At 41.6% G+C, this 19,236-nt stretch overlaps 2 protein-coding genes across 12 annotated transcripts in view; one reads left to right on the top strand and one right to left on the bottom strand.

The window, feature by feature from the left end:
* The window catches only part of QKI (QKI, KH domain containing RNA binding), a 160,182-nt gene extending 154,299 nt beyond the window's left edge, over positions 1–5,883 (bottom strand). For all 11 annotated transcript variants that reach the window (XM_072856222.1, XM_072856228.1, XM_072856223.1 and 8 more), the window contains exon 1: positions 5,061–5,883. In XM_072856222.1, coding sequence (XP_072712323.1) covers positions 5,061–5,202 — 142 coding nt within the window. In that variant the 5' untranslated portion in view covers positions 5,203–5,883. The remainder of the gene's footprint in view (positions 1–5,060) is intronic.
* A 610-nt stretch (positions 5,884–6,493) lies between these two features.
* Positions 6,494–18,658, top strand: LOC140649890 (uncharacterized). Its single transcript, XM_072857726.1, has 4 exons — positions 6,494–6,565; positions 6,634–7,193; positions 12,679–12,740; positions 13,225–18,658. The coding sequence occupies exons 1-4, from the start codon at positions 6,494–6,496 to the stop codon at positions 13,407–13,409; spliced, it is 879 nt and encodes a 292-aa protein (XP_072713827.1). The 3' UTR covers positions 13,410–18,658.
* Positions 18,659–19,236: the final 578 nt, after the last annotated feature.

The following is a 19,236-nucleotide window of genomic DNA, read 5'->3' as shown; positions in this document are numbered from 1 at the left end:
TTGATGTTATAAGAGGCTGCCAAGGAATTAAAAAAAAAAAAAAAAACAAAAACAAAACACACACCTCAGAACAACTCTTACGAAGTTTTAGAACACACAAGTTCTAGAAGCTTTACAACCTTGTTATTATGAGACAATCATAAATCAGAAAAACGCCTCAGACCATTACCTTGAGATTTAAAGATGATTAAAGAACCAGATTCAAAAGAGCACTACTGATAAACAGCACACAAACAATACTCAATGCTCTTGTCACATGCTGTTTTATACAATTTTAGCATTACAACTCAAAATTTAAAAATTAGTCTGAGACTCTCTGGGCAAACCCCTATCATAATGCCTTTATCCTAAAGAATATTCATCTCTTAACTTTGCATTGAGAGACATGTTTTGTAATGAAATAATGGGGTTTTATTGCAAGATCTGATACAACTGTAAAACAGACATGCTAATGTGGCCAATGCCCCTTCATCAAATCTGACAAGTCAGCAAAACCCTAGCTAAGCACAGGCTACATTTAAATAATCACAAACAATAAAGTCATGTACAAAAGTAACCAGACAACTTCTCAGGGAGAACTTATTTACAACACCAGAACACAGTTCTTCAGTCCTAACCCACGCAGACATTTTGGTTAAGGCAACAAGACTGACACGAAAACTGCAGTTATGGGCACTGGGCTCTGCAAGTTCTCATGCACTATATTCAGTGAGCACAGTAAACAGCACGCAACATCCAAGGAAAATTTATCCTCCTTAATCCCCACCTAGATGTTTTTACAGCTAGCTTTGTTATAACTGCTAGTCAGAAAGAGGCAGCCTATTTGATACAAAATTAGATCTATCTCCAAAAGCTAGATGTGTGGCTTAATTTACATTTAAAGACAGACACACTTTTAAGTTACCTTCAACACAAGTCTGACAGGAAGGCAGAAGTTTTTGAGGTATAGCTTACAGAGGAAAAATTAATTCCTGATGAAGTCTGCATCAATACCTTTTTAAAAAAAGTTCAGACCACAGGTTTGGTCTGTGTACATTCTGATCAGGTACAACACTCTGACCACTTACAGGTTCAAGAACACAAAATGCAAATATAAAAATTACACTACTCAGATCTCAGTTAATAGTTTAGGCGTATTTGTTCACAATCTGCTGAAAGAATAAAACCTAAGTACCTCATTAATTTAAATAGGTATGAGTGCAATTGCAGAGTTTGAAATGTCCAATTTATTTTTTAAAAAATAGTGCAAGAAAAAAGGTACAGCTTTACTCATTTTGCACAAAGGGGGCCATCAAAATACACAAGTTGTCAGAAAAAACAATCTAGGTTAGAATCATAAAAGTTAATATCTGAGAAGCTGAAGCGCAAAGAAAAAAAAAAATCAGGTCACATTTGATGGTGCAAACAATTACAGGAAATACAGCCTATTCCACATTCAGGAAGAGCCCTCTCTTCCCACAGGTTTGCACTAGTCTGATAAAAACAATCCAGCTTCCTAGTTATTATGATGTGCACTTTAAACATCCTTGCTAATCCACAGAAGGCTTATTTACACATCATAAGTTGAAAGCACACATATGCAAAAATATCTGTAACCTAAACAAAATTATGACTTTCATATTTTATTATAAAGTAGTTCTTTTTAAAGAAAAAAAAAGTTTCCTCCATATACCTCTCACATTTAAGCTGATGTTCAAAACCAAATGCCGTAAAGCAGAGACCATCTACTAAGTTAAGCACCAAAGTTTTCAAAGATCAAACACTAGGATACAGTTCAGAAGGGAAAATGTGTTTTGGATAATACACACAGCACAGAAACGGGCCAGAAAAAGTAGATGTACATTCTGAAACCTAACCAGATTAGATGTACTGTTCTGCATCTAAACCAACAGGTCCATTTCCATCTCTTGTTGCATACAATTACAAGAAGTAATCACAACACAAGCCCGTTTGAGTTTTGTTTTTAAATACTGGAATGTAAAAATAAATAAATAAATAAAACCTTAGCATTCCAGTACAGAAAGCAATCCCATGTTTTATTTGTTTGAATTCTTAGGGTTGTGACTTTATTTCTTCAATTTGACCAGCACAAAATAAAAGATAAAGGCTGACAGTAATATTATTCTTCTCAAGCACAAACAAAACCTTCAGGAAAATGGTTGTATTGTAACTAAAAAAAAAAGCCACCTACCTAAGCACAAAATAATAAACTAGAAGCAGCAAACCAAATCCCCAAAACAAAGAGGGAACATGAACACTGTAACTTTATTTTTAGATTATATATATATAAATCTATATATACACACACCCGCCCCTAATATTTGATATTCTCAAAGGTGCCATGAAACAACTGATGAAACTATTAAATATTATACTTTTAAGTAAGCGTTCTAAATCTTGCAGACCTTTCTATCAAACCTATAGTTTGCTATTGCTAAACCCTTCTGGAGGATGTCAGTGTAGCATATAGTTGAAGATATTTGCCCCGTTGGTAACCAGGATAGGTGTTTTACAGAACAACAGTTCCAACTTCCCAGCTGTTCACTATTGACTATTCCACCTATGTAACACTGCATGTAAACATACAATATATGTAAGTCCATGCAAATGTAGGTACCTGCACAAATCCACAAGTATTTTGTCATTCTTTGGTATCATTTGTTAATTTTACTACTCAAGTCAGAAATGGTGTTCAGAGGCCAGTCTCACGCCTCAGAAAAAAAATAACTGGCGCCCCTTAGTGTTCAAATTTTGAAGTCTTGAAGTAATTTACTAGATTTGCATGAAACATTTTTTTCAACATTCCAAAAAGTTTTCTGCCTCCACAATACTTCCACCCAATTGCCAACGTAAACAGGAAAAGCAGAAAAGCTTAAAGGGATAGCAGACTTCTTCCTGAGACTATTTAGAAACACAGACTGTATTTTATTTATTTTTCTTTTAAAGAAGAGTGTGAAGAATAGCTCCAACACAGTCCTTAAACTTTTTCAGCAAGAGTCTCCACAGCCCTCATTTTGGAACTCCAATACTTCACAAAACAGATTTCCAGAGCTTTCAATATTTAAAAATATATCAAAAGATGTAAGGATTTCAAACATTCATTTTTCAGTGTCCTTTTCATAGAGGAAAATGTTTGTCTTTCTTTTGTTCTCGGACAAAAAAAAAAAAAAAAAGGTTTCAGGCCTCCTCTGGCCAAATACATTAAGTTGAAGAGATTCAGGAATTTAAAAATCCCACATCAAGCCTCTGGAAGGCTCATTTGTGCTAAAAAGGAGTCTTCTCTGTCAAGTTTCTTCTTGATGTTTATTGTAAATCTAACTATTCTGAAGAGGTTGTTTGCTGTGGTGACCAAGAACGTAAGTTTCAAATAGTTTTACTTTTCATATCCGTATTTGCTCCAATATAAATTCAAACTTCACCCAGAGTTTTGAAAATAAAAATAGAATCTCCCATTATATCACTTCCCACAGTCCATCTTTCAGTATTCTTCACTGGGTTTTTTTTTTTTTACTCCTCTATCATTTATTTCAGAAGGTAGCATTTTCTCGATATGCTATTTTTTGTTGTACTACAGTCACTATCTCATTTTTACAGTCTTAGGAGAGGGCGGGGAGTTGTTCTACCAAATATAACCAGCTCTTTCATCTTCCGAGGTCAACAACTTCCCAAACTTCTTTTAGTGAGGAAGAATACGTCCGCAAACAAGATTCCTAACTCGAAATCTCGAAATTCGGTATTTCATGCTAAGAATCCCAACAAGTTGAAACTGTATAAATAATTTATGGTTTTATCATATTCTACAAAGCTACCAAATACGATTAAGCAAACAGGTCTCTCTAACTCTCCAGAAAGCCTAGGTTTAAGGTGGTAAGAAAGGAAATGCTTTGAACAAGAAAAGCAAACCTGTGAACCCAATCATAAAGTTAATTTAAAATGCTAAGAACAACTGTATCTGCTTATTTTTAACACAGTGGGTCTGCTACTGTACTGGGAAGACGTATGGGACGCACGAAGTTCCCAGCATATACTTCTTATTTTCTAAAATGCGATTATTTATTTGTCAAAACGCAATCTTAAAGGGAGATATTTAGGAAAAAAGGGGGGGCGGGGGAGGCTAACCCACAGGAGCGGCCCCTCGCCCCTCCGAGGCAGGAGCGGGTGCGGGGCTGGGGGCGGCAGCGGACGTTTGGCAGGAATAGACGAGGCAATTTCGTAATTCCTTTTTTCCCCTTCACAAAAGTCACACGTAGGAGTCTTTCACGTTAGTTTCTTTAAAAGGTAAGGATAGGTGAAAGGAGAATTTGTTCGCTTCCCTTGCGATATAGGAGCATTATAATTAGTTTGTGGCCAGTTTGGGGTGGGGTAGAGCTGGAGCTGAAGAAAGAGCTCAGCCCCCTCCGTCTTAGTCATTCAAGTTCAAGCAGCTTCCAGAACAGCCAAATCTCGAAACCAAACACCCTCCCAACCCGCCCGCCCGCCCCCCCCCGCCCGGGGCCTCCGGCCGGGCCGAGCAGCGCTCCCCGAAGGGCGCCGCGCAGGACCCCTCTCCCCGCCGCCGCGGGAGGGGAGCGCCGCGCCGCCAGCCAGCCCTTCCCCTCCTCCCTGCCTTCCCCCAGAGCACATTCCTGAGCTCCTCTCCTCGCTCCCTCCCCTCCGTGCGGCAGTTACCCTTCCCCCGGTTTTAGGAGACGGGGCGGGGGAGGGAAAAAGAGAAAATAAGGGGAAAAAACCCCATGGGAGAGCGGGGACCTGTGCGGCCAGGGCTGCCTCTTCCCCCTCCCACTCGCTCACCGAGTCCCCCGGCACCACACGGCAGCAGCCAGGGCGGGGAGAGCCCGCACTTCCCCTTTGTTTTCGGCTCTCCAGCCGGGGGCCGAGAGCGTGCGGAGAACAGCGGGGAGAGCGAAACAGGCCCCGGGCTCCCCCGCCGCCCGGCCGGGGCTGGGGCTGGGGCGGGGGGCCGACCGGGATCCCGGGAGCGGCGCGGAGGCCCGAGGAGGGGGGGAGGCAGCGCAGGGCGGCGGAGCGGGGGGAGGGGGCGGCCAGGCGAGCGCTTTTACCTTCGTCCAGCAGCCTCTCGAGGTGGTTGAAGATCCCGCAGAAGTTGGGGAGGCTGCTCATCAGCTTCTTGTCGTTCATCAGCTGCATCAGGTAATCGGGGCTCGGCTTCGGCTTCTCCTTGGTTTCCATTTCCCCAACCATATTCCAAGCCCGCGCAGAGACGGCGAGCGCCCGCAGCAGCTCCGCCGAGCAACGCGACCGCGGCACGGGGCGCCCGGCTGGATCCGGGCGGGCAGGGAGGCGGTGGGGGAGGGGAGGGGGCGGGGAGGGGAGCTTCCCCGAGGAAGGAGGAGGAGGAGGATTCAAATCCGGAGACAAACGCAGACCCGCCGCCGAGTCCGAGGGACCGAAAAAAAGAGGAAACTCGGTAGAAACCCCCGTGCGGGCTGCGCCCTCCTCCCCGGGCACAAGGACCCGCCGCCGCCTCTCGGTGCCGCCGCCGCTTCCCCGCTCCGTGCGCCCTCGGCCGGCGCAGTCCTCGGTGTGTCCCCCCTCCTCCTCCTCCTCCTCCTCCTCCTCCTCCCGCGCACACACACGCTGAGCCCGGCTTCTCCTCTCGGCGCTGCCCCCTGTCTCCGCGGCGGGGGAGGGAGGGGACGAGCGGGACGGGCTGGCGCGGCTGCCGCTTCCGAGGAGCCGCCGCCGGTGTCTCTCCGCTGTCGTTGCCGCCGCCGCCGCTGTTGTTGCCGCCGCGCTGCGCCTGGCGTGTCCTCCTCTCCGCCTCCCGCCCGCCCGCCCGCCCTCCCCCCCCCGCCGCTGCTGCCTGTGGCTGGTGAGTCTCAGCCCCGCCGCCGCCTCCTCACTTCTCCTCAGTTCGCGCCGGAGTTCGCTTCAGTTCAGGCTGCGCTGGCAGCAGCAGCGGCAGCGGCGGCAGGAGGAGGGGAGGGGGCAGGGCCCGCGGGGGTGGGGACATGCCGGGGGGTGGGGACATGCCGGGGGGCGGGCCCGGGGGCGGGGCGGCCGTCACTGGCGGCCGGCGGCGGCAGCGCCGCTTGGCGGAGCCAGCTGTCTGTCGCTCCCCTTCCGCTCCGGACGCCCGGGGCGGCGGCGGCGGCGGCGCAGCGGGGGCGGGTGGGGAGGGGGCGCTGCCGGGCCGGAGGGGGTTTTCTCCCCCGACCACGCCCCCTCCGAGCGGCTGCGCGTGGACAGGCGGCGCAGGCGCGCGGCGTCGCGTGCGGCTCCCGCGCGCCTCCCCCCGCCCCGCGGAAACACGCGCGCGCACAGAACTCTTCTAAACAAAGTCGTGTTGCTTCACCTATGCCGCGCGGGGGGGGGGGGGCGGGTCACGTGCGCCCCCGGGGGCGGGGAGAGCCCCACCGAGGCGCGCGTGCGCCCGCCCTTCCTAAGGCAGCCGCCGCTTCGCGGGGCCGTGGTCTCGCGCGGCAGAGGGGGGAGAGCCGGGGCGGGGGGGGCGGCGGTTGGTTGCGCGCGCATGCGGCGGTGGGCGGTGCGGGTGGCGGAGCGGCGCGAGGAGCAATTTCTAACCGGTAAAGCGGCCGCGTGGGCAGGAGGAGAGCGCGGCGCGGGGCTGAGGTGCTGGGGCCGGGGGAGCTCCCCGGCAGCGAGCCGTAGCTGGCCCCGCGGGAGGGCGAGGAGACGCGGGGGTGGCGGGAGCCGCTCTCCCCTCCGCCCTCTCCCCATCTGTCGGCCAGGCGGCGCGAGCCTGCCGGCTGCGGGAGCCGTTTAACGGCCGCCCTCGGCCTCGGAGGGGCGCGGAGCGGGCCGGGGGCTTGCTGGTGCTGCCGGAGGAGAAATGCAGGCGCAGCCTTCCGCGCGCCCCTTGCCCCGCACGCCCGTCCCCAGAGCAACGACGGCGGCCCCCGCCTGCGGCTGTCGCTGCGCGCCGCCGTGCCCCAGCCGGGCGGCCCGCCCGCTTCGGCGCCCCGCGGCAGCCTGGGCCGTTCTCCGGGTCCCGGTGGCGGCGTAGCCTTCCTGCCCAAGCCTCGCCGGCAGGCAGTTAGACGCCCTTTTTTGCTTACAGGGCAGCGCCGTGTTTTGGCAGCAGCCATGGCTTGTTTGACGGGTTTGGATGGGAGACGTGATGGGAGCAGCAGTATCCGGCAGCCAGAACCAAAATTAAAGTGCTCCATCCACTGTAGCCACAGAGGCAAAGCAGCGCGACGCGGTTGCTTGTACGTATTCCTCCTTCCCCACGCAGCTATTTGGTGTTCTTGCTTGATTTTTATTACTTGGGATGTCGTCAGAAGGCTTTGATGCAATTTTTAGTAGCTTGGGAGAACTTACGTTGTAAAGCTAGATAAAAATTGTTTCATGCTTTATTTAGTTCGCTGAAAACAGTCATTTTTAATAGGACTAGGTATAAAGTCTAGTTGTTGCTTGAAGTTCTGTAAAAATTCAAATGTATTTTCACACATACTGCACGGTATTTGAAGAGACTTTAAATATTAGGTTAATCGCAATGAACAATGCTTCCAGAACTAAAAGGAAGGACAGACACGTTGTCGTCTTGACAGGTGTACAATTTTATTGCGTATTGTCAAGCAGTGTTGTTCTCCTTTTCCTGAAAGATGTGCATTGACAAAAATGTAGAGAAAGTGTAGTTCTCATAATAGTAAAAATGTCTTGGATTATTGCATTCTTTCTAGGGTTTATTGGATTTTTTGCCTTTAAAACATGTAGAACTTGCTCTTTGGACATGAGAATTTTTATTTCATTTCAGGGTTTTGTTTACATTAAGAAAAAAATTAATGGCTTATGTAAGATAAGTCAGATTTATTGCTTCCATCATTTAAAAAACGTATATTTGGCAAGAAAATATTATCTTTGTTATCAAAGAAAGAGTAGCAATGTTACAAACCATTTTTTAATATAGATTCTTAGTCCATCAATAGCATGCCCAAAGCACACTGTAGTATGGCTGTGGATGGTGAAACAATACAGTTTCTATTTAGTAACAAGATTGTGTTTGCTCTTTTCCAACCTTGTTTTAAAATTGTGACGAGCTAAAACACAACCTTATATGCTTAACAAAATTGCCATCCTTTTATTTATTGTAGATCAGTCTGAAAGATAATGCATTTTGTAGCCCTTTATTTGCTAATTTTTTAACCAGTGAGTGAAGGCTCTCTTTAACCCTGAGAAAACTTGGTATCAAATCCTTCAATTTGATTAAGGGCATCCGTCAGACCGCACGCTTTCATCTTATAATTAGATTATCTTAGATAATGTTAGAATAATTGTTCTGGACTGCTGATTCTCACAGTAAAAATAGCATATGGAGACTTTTTCAGCAGATTTGGTGCAGCTGTTCCCATACCACTTCATTATTGCCTCCTGCACATAAAGTGCTTCCAGTGCTTGAATATGAGCAGACAAAACAATCACACAATATAAGGTAAGAAATACCAACACAAGTTGTTGGGCAGTAACCATCAGTTGTCTTCCCTGCTAATGGGAACAATATAGCTTATCCTAAGCTATTTTGCACTTATTTACTGGAGAATAAGATGGTGCATACTAGCAATTACTGAGGAAACACTCATGCAGCGTAATGCAAAATTCGAGCTCTGGTTTGCTCTCTGTTAATCTGAAATATTTTCTCAGTCTGAACAGTACAGAAATTGAGGCAAAACTATGTGCTGAAGCAGCCCATGTAATAGGCATAAATCAGCATAAATAGGCATAAATTTAAGAAAATTTCTCATCCTTGATTTTTCCATAAATACTTCAAGACTCTGAATTTAAATCGTTGGGAAAATGCCCTTGGAAAAGCTGAATGGTTTAACAAAATGTAGATAACTCACCATTAGTTTTAAATAAGCAAATCAGCATGATATCTTCATCAAATATACAGTAAAAACAAAAAAGCTACCCAAGAGCCCCTCTCAGCGTACCTTATGTTCTTCTCTCTACCTTTACCTTCCCACACTTCCATGTCCCAGGAAAGGGTGTTTTAAGAGTGGCTGGGTGATGGAAGTTGAATTAGTTCTGGTTAAAGAGCTGTGAGAAGGTATAGCTCCCATCAAGACTGGTGTGTCTACAGCCTGATCTATGGAGGCACTAGAAATACTCTTGCACTGCATTGAACTTTGCAGCTTTCCCTCGGGGGGAGGACGCGACATGACATGACACAGGGCTGGGTAAACGGGTTCTGCAGGTAAGGGGGAGAGGTTGTGTGGTATTGATGTCGGGGGTGGAGGGCTGGGTATTGTTTTGGTTGGTTTGTTTCAAGGTAACCAGGTCCTGTGGTCATGTAAGGTTCTTCAGGTAACTAGTGCCTAAGTCCCAATGCCTTAACTTCTGTCTGGACACAAGCAGAAGTCTGTATCTTCAACTCTTGTGTTTTCATTTAGGTATCCCTTCTTGTATCATGCAACCTGTAGTGTTCTCCAACAGCTTCTCTTTTAAGGTGAAACTTTATTGCATTAATCTTATCTTGAAGTAAGAAAAATTATGATAATGCCAGCAGCAGCCTCTGTATATTACAGTAAAGGCCTGCAGTGATCATAAAAAGCAAATTCAATTACTGCTATAATGTTCATAGCTGATAGCACCTTGGGAAATAGGAGAGCTGAAGGCCGATGGCTACTGGGAAACATACTATTTTAGTTAGTGTTGGCTCTTACTTCCAGCGTCTCTGACCAAATCATAGGCATATGTAGTTGGATGTCATCAGCCTTCTGCAACGCTGTCTGTAACAGGAAGATACCAATGTGCTATACTACTCTTCTTTAGGGAAAGAAGCAATTCTTCACTTACCCATTACAGTCACTCAGGAAAAAAATACAATGTTTGTGATTCAGTTATTGCATAATTCAACCAATTCACTATTGAATGGTGTACAAGATTGTAGGTGCTGTAACTGTAATGCAGCAGTCAGACATGGCCACTACCAGATGGACATCTGAAATTCCTTCATCTCTGGAAGATGATTAACAAATGAACAGAATAAGGTCTAGAGCCAGACTAAAAATCTCAAGAACCAATTATATTGAAATTCTGTGACGTGTCTGACAACAAAAATGTATTTCCTTTGACAGTAAGCCAAACTGACAGATAACTTTTCAAACAAAAGCTGTAGTAGTGCATAATTCAAAGTAGTAAGCAGAAGACATAGTGTTCATACTCTAAAAAAGGAAGAGTTTTAAAAAAAAAAAAAACCGAAACCCATGTTCCAATGACCACCTCAGGTTCTTTAACTATTTATGCTAATGCTTACCTGTCCACTCTGTATGCCAGGTTTATCTTATCTGTAGAATTGGATGCTTTATTCCAGCTTTAATGTTTCCTGGCACAGCAGAGAGTTGCAGGTATGTCTTGACTTCTGTTTAAATCCCAGGATGGGCTTCATCCGTTAAATATAGATAATAACACATATAGATCGTAACACATTTGAGTGCTGTGTGTAATCTTGGAAGAGGTAGTGCCTAAATTTATCCACTATTGATGCTAAGTGATTGCTGAAGAAGTGGAAGATACAGGTTTTAAGCACACCTTAGTCTGTAAGGATTCAGATTTGTATCTTCTATACTTAAGGTACTTCAAGCTGTACAACTGTGAAGAAGGATGTAGTATCCCACTGTATCACTCCTGTTAGAACTGGCCATTCTTCAGGTTAGAATAAAGGAGCCAGAAGAAGAGCTATCTTTGTGATTCATCCACTTACATAAGAGTAGGGGAAGAGCTGCATTCTCACTGTTCCTGTGGTTGTGTATTAATTATGCAGTCATTGTTGGGGAGAAAAGAAAATGATAAGTCAAACAAAAAAGTATTTTTCACCTTTGACCTAAATCTCATATCTGGCAGTTTTCTTGGTAAGGTACGTATTCCATATACCTTAAGTGACTCTAATAGGATGCTGTTACACAGATAGGATGGATGGTCCTAAATTCTGCTTCATAAAATATTAAGCATTTTGTTTAACTCTCAGTAGTTAGAATCATAGAATAGTTTGGGTTGGAAGGGACCTTTAAAGGTCATCTAGTCCAACCCCCCTGCAATGAGCAGGGACATCTTCAACTAGATCAGGTTGCTCAGAGCCCCATCCAACCTGACCTTGAACACTTCCAGGGATGGGGCATTGACAACTTCTCTGGGCAACCTGTTCCAGTGCTTCACTGCCCTCATGTTAGTGAAGGCATGGGTATCTCTGTGTTGGGCTTCACCTCATCTAAGTATCAAAAAGCCATGGTTATGCATGGAAAATATGTAAATCAATATATAATAGAATATATTACAACAATGTTCAAGATTGCCATAGGTTAATCACCTATTAGATTATATTTTTCTTTAAGTAGATAATTTCCATGTGTATGGAATGTACGTGCTGTTTCTTTATGTACTACTATGTAGACTTTTGTCCAGAAAAGAGAGCATTCTAGCAACAAGAAAACATCTGTCTGTCTAGAGAGGGTCGTAGTTCTGCTAGGCTTCTGAGAAATCTCTGTGCATTAAAAACAAAGTTTAGATTGGTTTCATTTCATATTCTTCAGTAGGAGATCAAAATGAATCTCATGTATGCCAGTTTTATTATAATGGTGCTGAGAAAGGCAGAAAACTGTGAGGAGGAGGGAAAGAAAAGCAATCTGAGAAAGCATAGAAGAGAAAAAATTACCTATAATTAGGGAGAGAAAACTAAATAGAGGTACTACATTGTAAACATAAAATTTACCTACTTTATCATCTCGTTTATAACAGTATTTAAATCTAAAAGCTGGGGGGGGAAAAGCTAATTATTCACAGAACTTATTTGAATTGTGCATTCTGAAGGTATGTTTTACCTCTTAAGCTCATAAACTTCCCTACATCTTGTAATGTATAAACGCTTGCATTGTTTTTGTGCATTTTATTGTTGGATCATCGATATTCTTCCTAGCTCATTAAAACAAGCCAAATAATCTCTTGCAATATACCGTGCATGTTTCCAGTATTTCTAATCCCATGCACACCCCTATGGCTTCCGTTAGGGTGCTAACTACACTTCCCATCTGTATAGTCACAAAATTACTACCTTAGTTATACAGCTCTGGGCTTGCATAGGGGAGAATTTCAAATGGCTTCTGGCCAGTCCTTTGTGGAGAACTCATGTACGGAAACGCTGTGTGAGCCAGCCTGCGCCACGCGTTGTAGAAGTATTACTGTAAGTGCTGCCTAGCTCTGTGGAGGCACTGAATTGACCATTGCTAAATATAATGTATCTGTCGTTGGAGTCTAGCTAATACACATTCTAGTTTAAAAGACTACAGTATTAGGATATCTGGAAATCTAAGAATATTAAGAGATCTTAGCCATTATTTCAGATATATCTGTTTTGGTTTTTTACCTTCTATCCAATTTGCGCTAGATATCTGACCTTAAAACTATCCGGGATAACATTCTGCATTTTAATTGATGCAGCCATCTCATCTACAGTAGTGCCCTCAGCAGCTTTTTTTTTATTTGCTACGTGTAACTAAAAATACAATGTTGCAAGACATATTTCTGTGTTAAGATATGTAATCAAAAGTGTTTTTACTTTTCACCGTAGTGAGAAGAGTTTTCATCTTCTCTACAGGATTTTAAAAAAAAAAAAGAGACAAAGTTCATGTCAGGGAAATTTGCAGATTTATTTTGACAACCACAGTGGCAAAGAGCTGACTGCTAAAGAAACTGTTTAAGTTCTGTTTTTCAGGTGCACCATCTTTTGGTAAAATACCATAGTATATCGGTTACTGTTGAATGTAAGTGAAATGCTTTCAGCCTTAACTTTGTAAATATATTTAAATTAACTATTCTTCTCAATTACTACTAAAACCAAGTAGAGTTTAAAATGTAATTGATGCATTAATTTAACTTTTCCTTTTAACATATCTGAAATATGAATGTATACGTATATTGACTTACACTGACAGATTGCTAGTGGTATGTTGCTTATACTTCTTAATGTTCAGTACACAAAGAGCAGCAGTTCTTGCACAAGGAGCTTATATTTAAATAGACAGAAAACGTCTAAAGGAATTATAAGAAAACTTTGCATTTTTTAAAACCTTCTCATAATAATCAAGAAACTTTTGTATTGGCTGGACCTTCTAATAGAATGTAATTAATCAGTCTGAAAAATCCAGAATCTTATTTTTTACTAGAAATCTTTTTTTCCCCCACTCAAAATACTTTATATATTCCAAGTCTTTATTAAATACAAGTCTTTTTTTATATATTTAATAGTGAAGAGAAGTATCTGGACTTACAAAGCTGTGAGGAAAAAAAGGGACCAAGCAATACAAATCTTAAAAGCTTCTGGAGATGAGACAGAATTGCTCAACAGTGTTCATCCAAAGCAAAGGACAGAGAGCAGTGCTACAGTGTTTGTTGATTTTCCACACAAAGACCATTGTGCTTCTGTGCTATAGTATGCTCAGAAACTTGCTCTCTGTTCATGGGTATTTGTGCCTTTTCTCTAAAAGGAAACAACAATGTTCAATCTCTTAATATTTTTATGGTCCTTTTTCACTTTAGGAAGTTTAAACTTTGTTTTATTTGTGGATGACTTACTGTCTCCCATTTAATTCCTCCTACCCACAGTCTTTCTGTTGAGTGTGGGAGATCTTTCCTGGAATATAGCAGCCACATACGTTGTAGTTATGATATGCCCCAGAGCCCATTTCACAGTTTTCTACTTTTTAGAAGCTATGAAACACTTTGTAGTAAAGTACTTCAAGTTGCTTGGATGAAAGCCATTATAAAAGTATGGAGAATTATTGCTTAAGCACTTGGATAGATTCAGGGTTTCCTCATAGAAGCAGGAAGCATCCCAAATCTCGTGGCATCTTTGTTGGCATTTGTAGGCTGGTGCATCATAAGACCCTATTTCACTGTCACTGGAGCTCAAAGGACAAGTCATAACAATCAGTAAAACATGTCTCTTGGGCTCAGAACCAAAAGGTGAATGTTTCTGGGTTGTTAGCTAATGTAGGAGATCGGACTCATTCTGAGCTACAGTCATGTCATACAAGATCATATGATCTTACTTAGCTAATACTGTATCTGATTGTTATTTAAAATTAGTTCATTGCTTGATTACAGTAATTCATTGTTACAAGTTTATAAGCCCAATAAAGGGTAGGATTCACTTGCCTTATGGTATTGCTCTTGAATCTCCCAAAGGTCACTTTTCTCTCACAGTTCCTGTGTCACATCTGCCAGCTCTGTGCAAATGTCTCTTATACCTTTGGGATGTCTGGAGTGGCCACTGCAAGCTGTCGAATGGTCAGCTGAATCTCACTGTAAGCATGCAGAAACATTTTTCCATTAACCACTTTTGCTCTCAGAATAGTCTGAACAGCAGCTTGGGTTCAGGATTTTGACAGCAACTAAATTACTCTGTTGAAGGTAATGCAGTCATTCCCTACCTTTGGCTTTCAGAAGCGTGTTAGTATTTTACATTCATAAAGTCATTGTGTTGGATAGACCACAGAGTAGAGGGGCAAGGGAGTAGGCTGAAAAGTTCACTATGGTGTAGAGGCAAAACATATGCAAAATGGAGTAATCACCTCGATTTAGATATAGTGGTCTGATAAAAAAATCACTGCAGCTAAATTTGAAGTGTCTAGAAATTACTTTTTACCCTGCTGGCCATCTCTCAAATTCTCTTAAATTTTTATTATTATTCTTAGTTTGAAATGTTTCATGTTTGGTCTCCGATTGTGACTGAAATATAGGGAAGGAAAAAACAAAACATTTCCTGTATATTCAAATGACTTTTGTACAGATCCAGTTCACATGAGTCTAGATATTCCTGTTCATTTACAACATGAGAAGTTTCCATGTATATGTTACAACTTTTCTTATAACTTAGAGAAAGTGGCCTTAAAAACTTATATAATAGGCAGCTTTATATTATGGAATTTATTGTATCATAAATAAAGATGATCACTGAAATGTTAACTTCTCTTATGGTATTGTATTTGTTTAAAAATGTGTATTTGAAAGTTTTATGGGCAGTTTCCTTCACCTTTCAGGTGTTTGCATAAGTTGTCAAACAAAGAAAGGTTATTACACTGATGTTGATTAAAGGTTTTCATTTTTACAGAACAGGTGTGGCAGTTGTCTCTGTTTTTTAGCACACACCCCCCAAATCCTGATAGGGCTGAAGAACTGGTGTCCTATCAGCTTAAGGAGCAGAGAAATGCAAAAATAAGTTTCCCAGAGAGTATACTCTGCTACCCAATTTGCATAACAATACTGTTTTATTATGTATTAACAAATATTTAGTCTGGTCTAACAATATGGTCAAAAACCAACAGGTTGTGGCAGGAACTATAAAGAAAACACTACTTGAGGTAAGGCAGGAGAAAAGTTATCTTGAATTTTTGTAGTTCTGTTTTGATTAAAGACGATCAGCATGAAAACAGGTATTAAGTAATCCAAATTAGGCAGTCTTCCTTCTTCCCACCCTAGAAAGGTTTGGAAAGTCCCTGTTATTTGGGAAGCTGGCAAACCACTTCTCTGTTAGAGGTGGAGAGGAGGCACTGCTGGGCTTAAAGCATTTCCCCATCTCTAGAATTTTTCTACTTTTAAAAAGTCATGATCTAGCCAATCAGATGGCCAATTTTCATGCCAGAAGAAGGTCTTCCCCTTAGCAAGTCAATTAAAGTATACATCCCTATCTTGGTTTTCCTTCCAGGTAGTCTATTTATAGCTATCCATCTGATTTTCATTACTAGAGGCATAATTGATCTTTTGTCCCATTTTGAAGTTTGTATGCACCTGTCTTACAGGTTAGTAGTGAAATCAATTATCCCTCTGGCTACAGATACATCTTGATACTTCATTAGAAGGTTGTCAAGAGTAGGTGGAATCCTTTGTGTTAGATTGGCAACAGGTGATTAGTGGGGGAGTCATAGCAGTGTATGCACAGCTTGCAGGCTCAGGCTTGTATCTGATGTTACATTGACAGGCTCACTATTTTGCTCCAGCAATAAGGTTTTGGGGAGGTCTGGTAAAAAAAAAAAAAAACCCAAACAAAACCAACAACAAACAAAAAACAACAACCCCCCCCAAAAAAAACCAGCTGAGTTCATTTAAGGAAGAAATGGAAATATAGAGATTAACTTGAAAAAAAAAGACTTGGACTTTTCTGTTATTGCAAGGAGAAAATAGTAGATTAGCAGTGTAGTAAGATAAGTGAATATTACAAATACGTGACTAAAATGACCATTTTGCACACAGTATTGATGTAATTCTCCTGTTGTATCTTCATATGATTGATGTGGAGCTTGAATTGAGTGAGTTGCATTATTTCATTCTAACTTTGTCCTCACAACAACCCAAAACCTGCTGTCTTTTGGCTGCTTATGATCAAAAATTCTGGTACGTGTGAAATAATTTCTGTCTAATTACAGACTTTAGTGGCCTTTGTCCCCTTTTGGCTGAAAAGGATACCCAAGCACAGCAGTCAGAGATCATGAGTCATTGTATGTAGGTCGTGTGATGTAATCCTTCAAAATTAATTTGATCTCAGAACATGAAATACTAAATAATTATTGAATGCATTACAACATTCCCTGATTTTTAAAAGTAAAAATACAGAAAAAAAATTGCAGAATTCCATGTGTGGGGTTGGACTAGATGATCTCAAGCAATCCCTTCCAACCTACACAATTGTGTGACACTGTTCAATTATGAAAATACATTAAATACCAAATTTTATTGGTGGTGGGGGTTTTTGTATCTGTAATTTTGGACTTTTTGACAGTGTTGGTTGTTAGAAATAGTAGAGTTTTATATATAAAACCTATACAGCAATAGCTCCAAATTGTATGGTTTTGTAGCTGTACAGCAGATAATAATACGCTTTAAGCTACGTTGTGATCTCCTTACCTCTCATTAATTGTCAAATTACCTAAAATTGCTTTTCATATAACCTACTTGTCCTTCTATGTAAATGTTTTAAGTTTGCATGTCAGCATGTGGACCACAAACAAGTAGAGAAGCATTTAGAGAAATTTCTCCAGCTTCCTGAAACGTGAAGTATTTTGCTTCTCCTCTCGAAAAATTACACGACAGAACAAAAGTAGGAAGAAAGCACGCACATCCTTTGCAACATTGTCTTTGCAAAGCTAGCCTGGTGGGCATGCGCAGAAAACAGCCAAGCAGTGAGGCTGAGATTGTATTGACAAGAACAAGATGAATGGCCCCCTGGAGACTATGGGGTTTGTATGCTCGTTTCCACCACCTTTTCATCCTTTTGTACCCCCTTTCAGTTCATATGCAGATTAACTCAAACCAAGTCCTCGCTAAATACTCTTTTTCACTTTAGTTTTGGAAGGTAGACGGAGCATCTAAATATTTATGAGGCTTTTTTCCTCTGGTTTATGATGCACTCTTGTTGAATGTTGAGGAATTACGTTAATGAATGCATGCCTGCACACACAGACACAGAAACCAGGCAAAAGGAAAAAAAAACGCACAAAGCCTTGTCAGCTTTAATGTCGGCACTTACTAAACAGTTCCCATGAAAAAAAAAAAAAGGCAAAGAGATTTAAAATCTGTTGCCAGGAGAAAAATAAATTGTATGGCTGAGCACAAAAGAAACAAAGTTTCATCTTTGCTTTCCTCAGCTGCAAATGTAACTCTTGTTTCAGCTCTGAATAAATTTGAAATAAAACATGTTAATTGAAAAAATGAAACCTTGTCTAAAAAGTCTTAACTGGATTTGTGTTTTCAGTAATGAAGAAAAGGCAAAGCTTCAGTCCTGTACAAGTTTCCTTTAACATCAGTAGTAGTAAACATGATACGTATTTTTTTTGTATGATACAAAGTGCAGTTAAGTATCATTTAATTTGAGTTACAAATCAAATAATTAAACTGTTTGTGTTATGATTTTGCTAACTTCAGTACATTTATTAGGAGGTTAGATTTTATGAGACTGATGGGTTTTCTGGAAACTAAATTACATTTTTTTAAATCGAATACATAGAATATACTGAGATTATAGCGAGATATACTGGAATATTAATTTATTTTCAGTATAGGTAGTTTAAAACTGTAACTTAAGGAACACGCTTTTTAGAGATGGAAGACTATATTGCATTAAAATACTAGAACTGAAATATGGATATATTCATTCTTTTAATACTGTGTTGTCAAGAAGAGTCATTTCTTCAACTTTTAATCATCTCTACCTTTCTTCTACCCCTTTTTATTCTCTGATGCACACATAGCTGTGGCAGACAGGGCCCTAACTCATACAAGTGGGACAGTAAATTCTGTCACATTCAAGAACCAGAACATGAGATCTTACAATGTGCTCTTGTGCTATCATTTAAAAACTTACTGAAGCAATTGCAGAATGTTAAACTCTTAGCTCTTCAAGTCCAGTGGTATTTCACTGTCTAGGCTCTGTTTTTCATATTTATAATATGCCTATCTGAATTTCATAAAACATTGCCTTAATAAATGTGTTCATGTTTTTATTGTACTCTGTTTTCAAGGTATTCAATTTCATATGTAATTAAATTCAATAAAGCCATCTACATTTCATTTATTCTAAAGTTATTGTTTATGATCTTCAAATACTGACTTTGCTATTTTCAGTTACTTTGCCTGTGATATCCAAGGTTAAGTGAAACAAATTTTGCTTAGCAGATCCCAAGACACTGAAGTGTATACAAGCTAATAAAAAATTAGTATTTGACAACTGAAATTGCATCACTTTTGTTTAGTCTTTCATCCTTTAACCTGCATCTTCTCCCCCTTGCTCTCCCCCCATAAATTCACATTGCCAGTCGTGACCACAGATACAATTTTAGATATTGTTGAAGTACTTAAAACCCTTAAACTTAAAAGTGATCCAAAAATCTCAGTTTTGTCTCTTAACTGGGGAGATTTCAAACTTACCTGGACTTGTCCGGCCTGGGCAAATCGAAGCACTTATTGTGGGATCTTACTTGCACATCTGTATAATGACTTGCCTCTTTTTTCTGTGGGTGGATTTGCAGGGAGGGAAAGAAGGTCTTCCTTCTGTATATGCATGTACAGGACACAGTGGATTAATAGGTGAATGGGGAAAAGACATCGAGCTGGTAAATGTTGGAAGAAAAGAGCAGCAAGGAGATGAGATACTTGAATAAGCTTTGAAGAAGGAAGAATCTGAAGCAAGGGGCAGAAAGGCTGGGAAAAAACAGTGAAGAGTGATGTGGTGGTAGAGGCAGATGTAGCGGAAAGCTTTTATATGGA

Source organism: Ciconia boyciana, chromosome 3 (genome assembly GCF_034638445.1).
Source record: "Ciconia boyciana chromosome 3, ASM3463844v1, whole genome shotgun sequence".
Taxonomy (NCBI): Eukaryota; Metazoa; Chordata; class Aves; order Ciconiiformes; family Ciconiidae; genus Ciconia; species Ciconia boyciana.
Note: the sequence above shows the minus strand (reverse complement) of the source record. Positions and strands in the feature narration are given on the sequence as shown.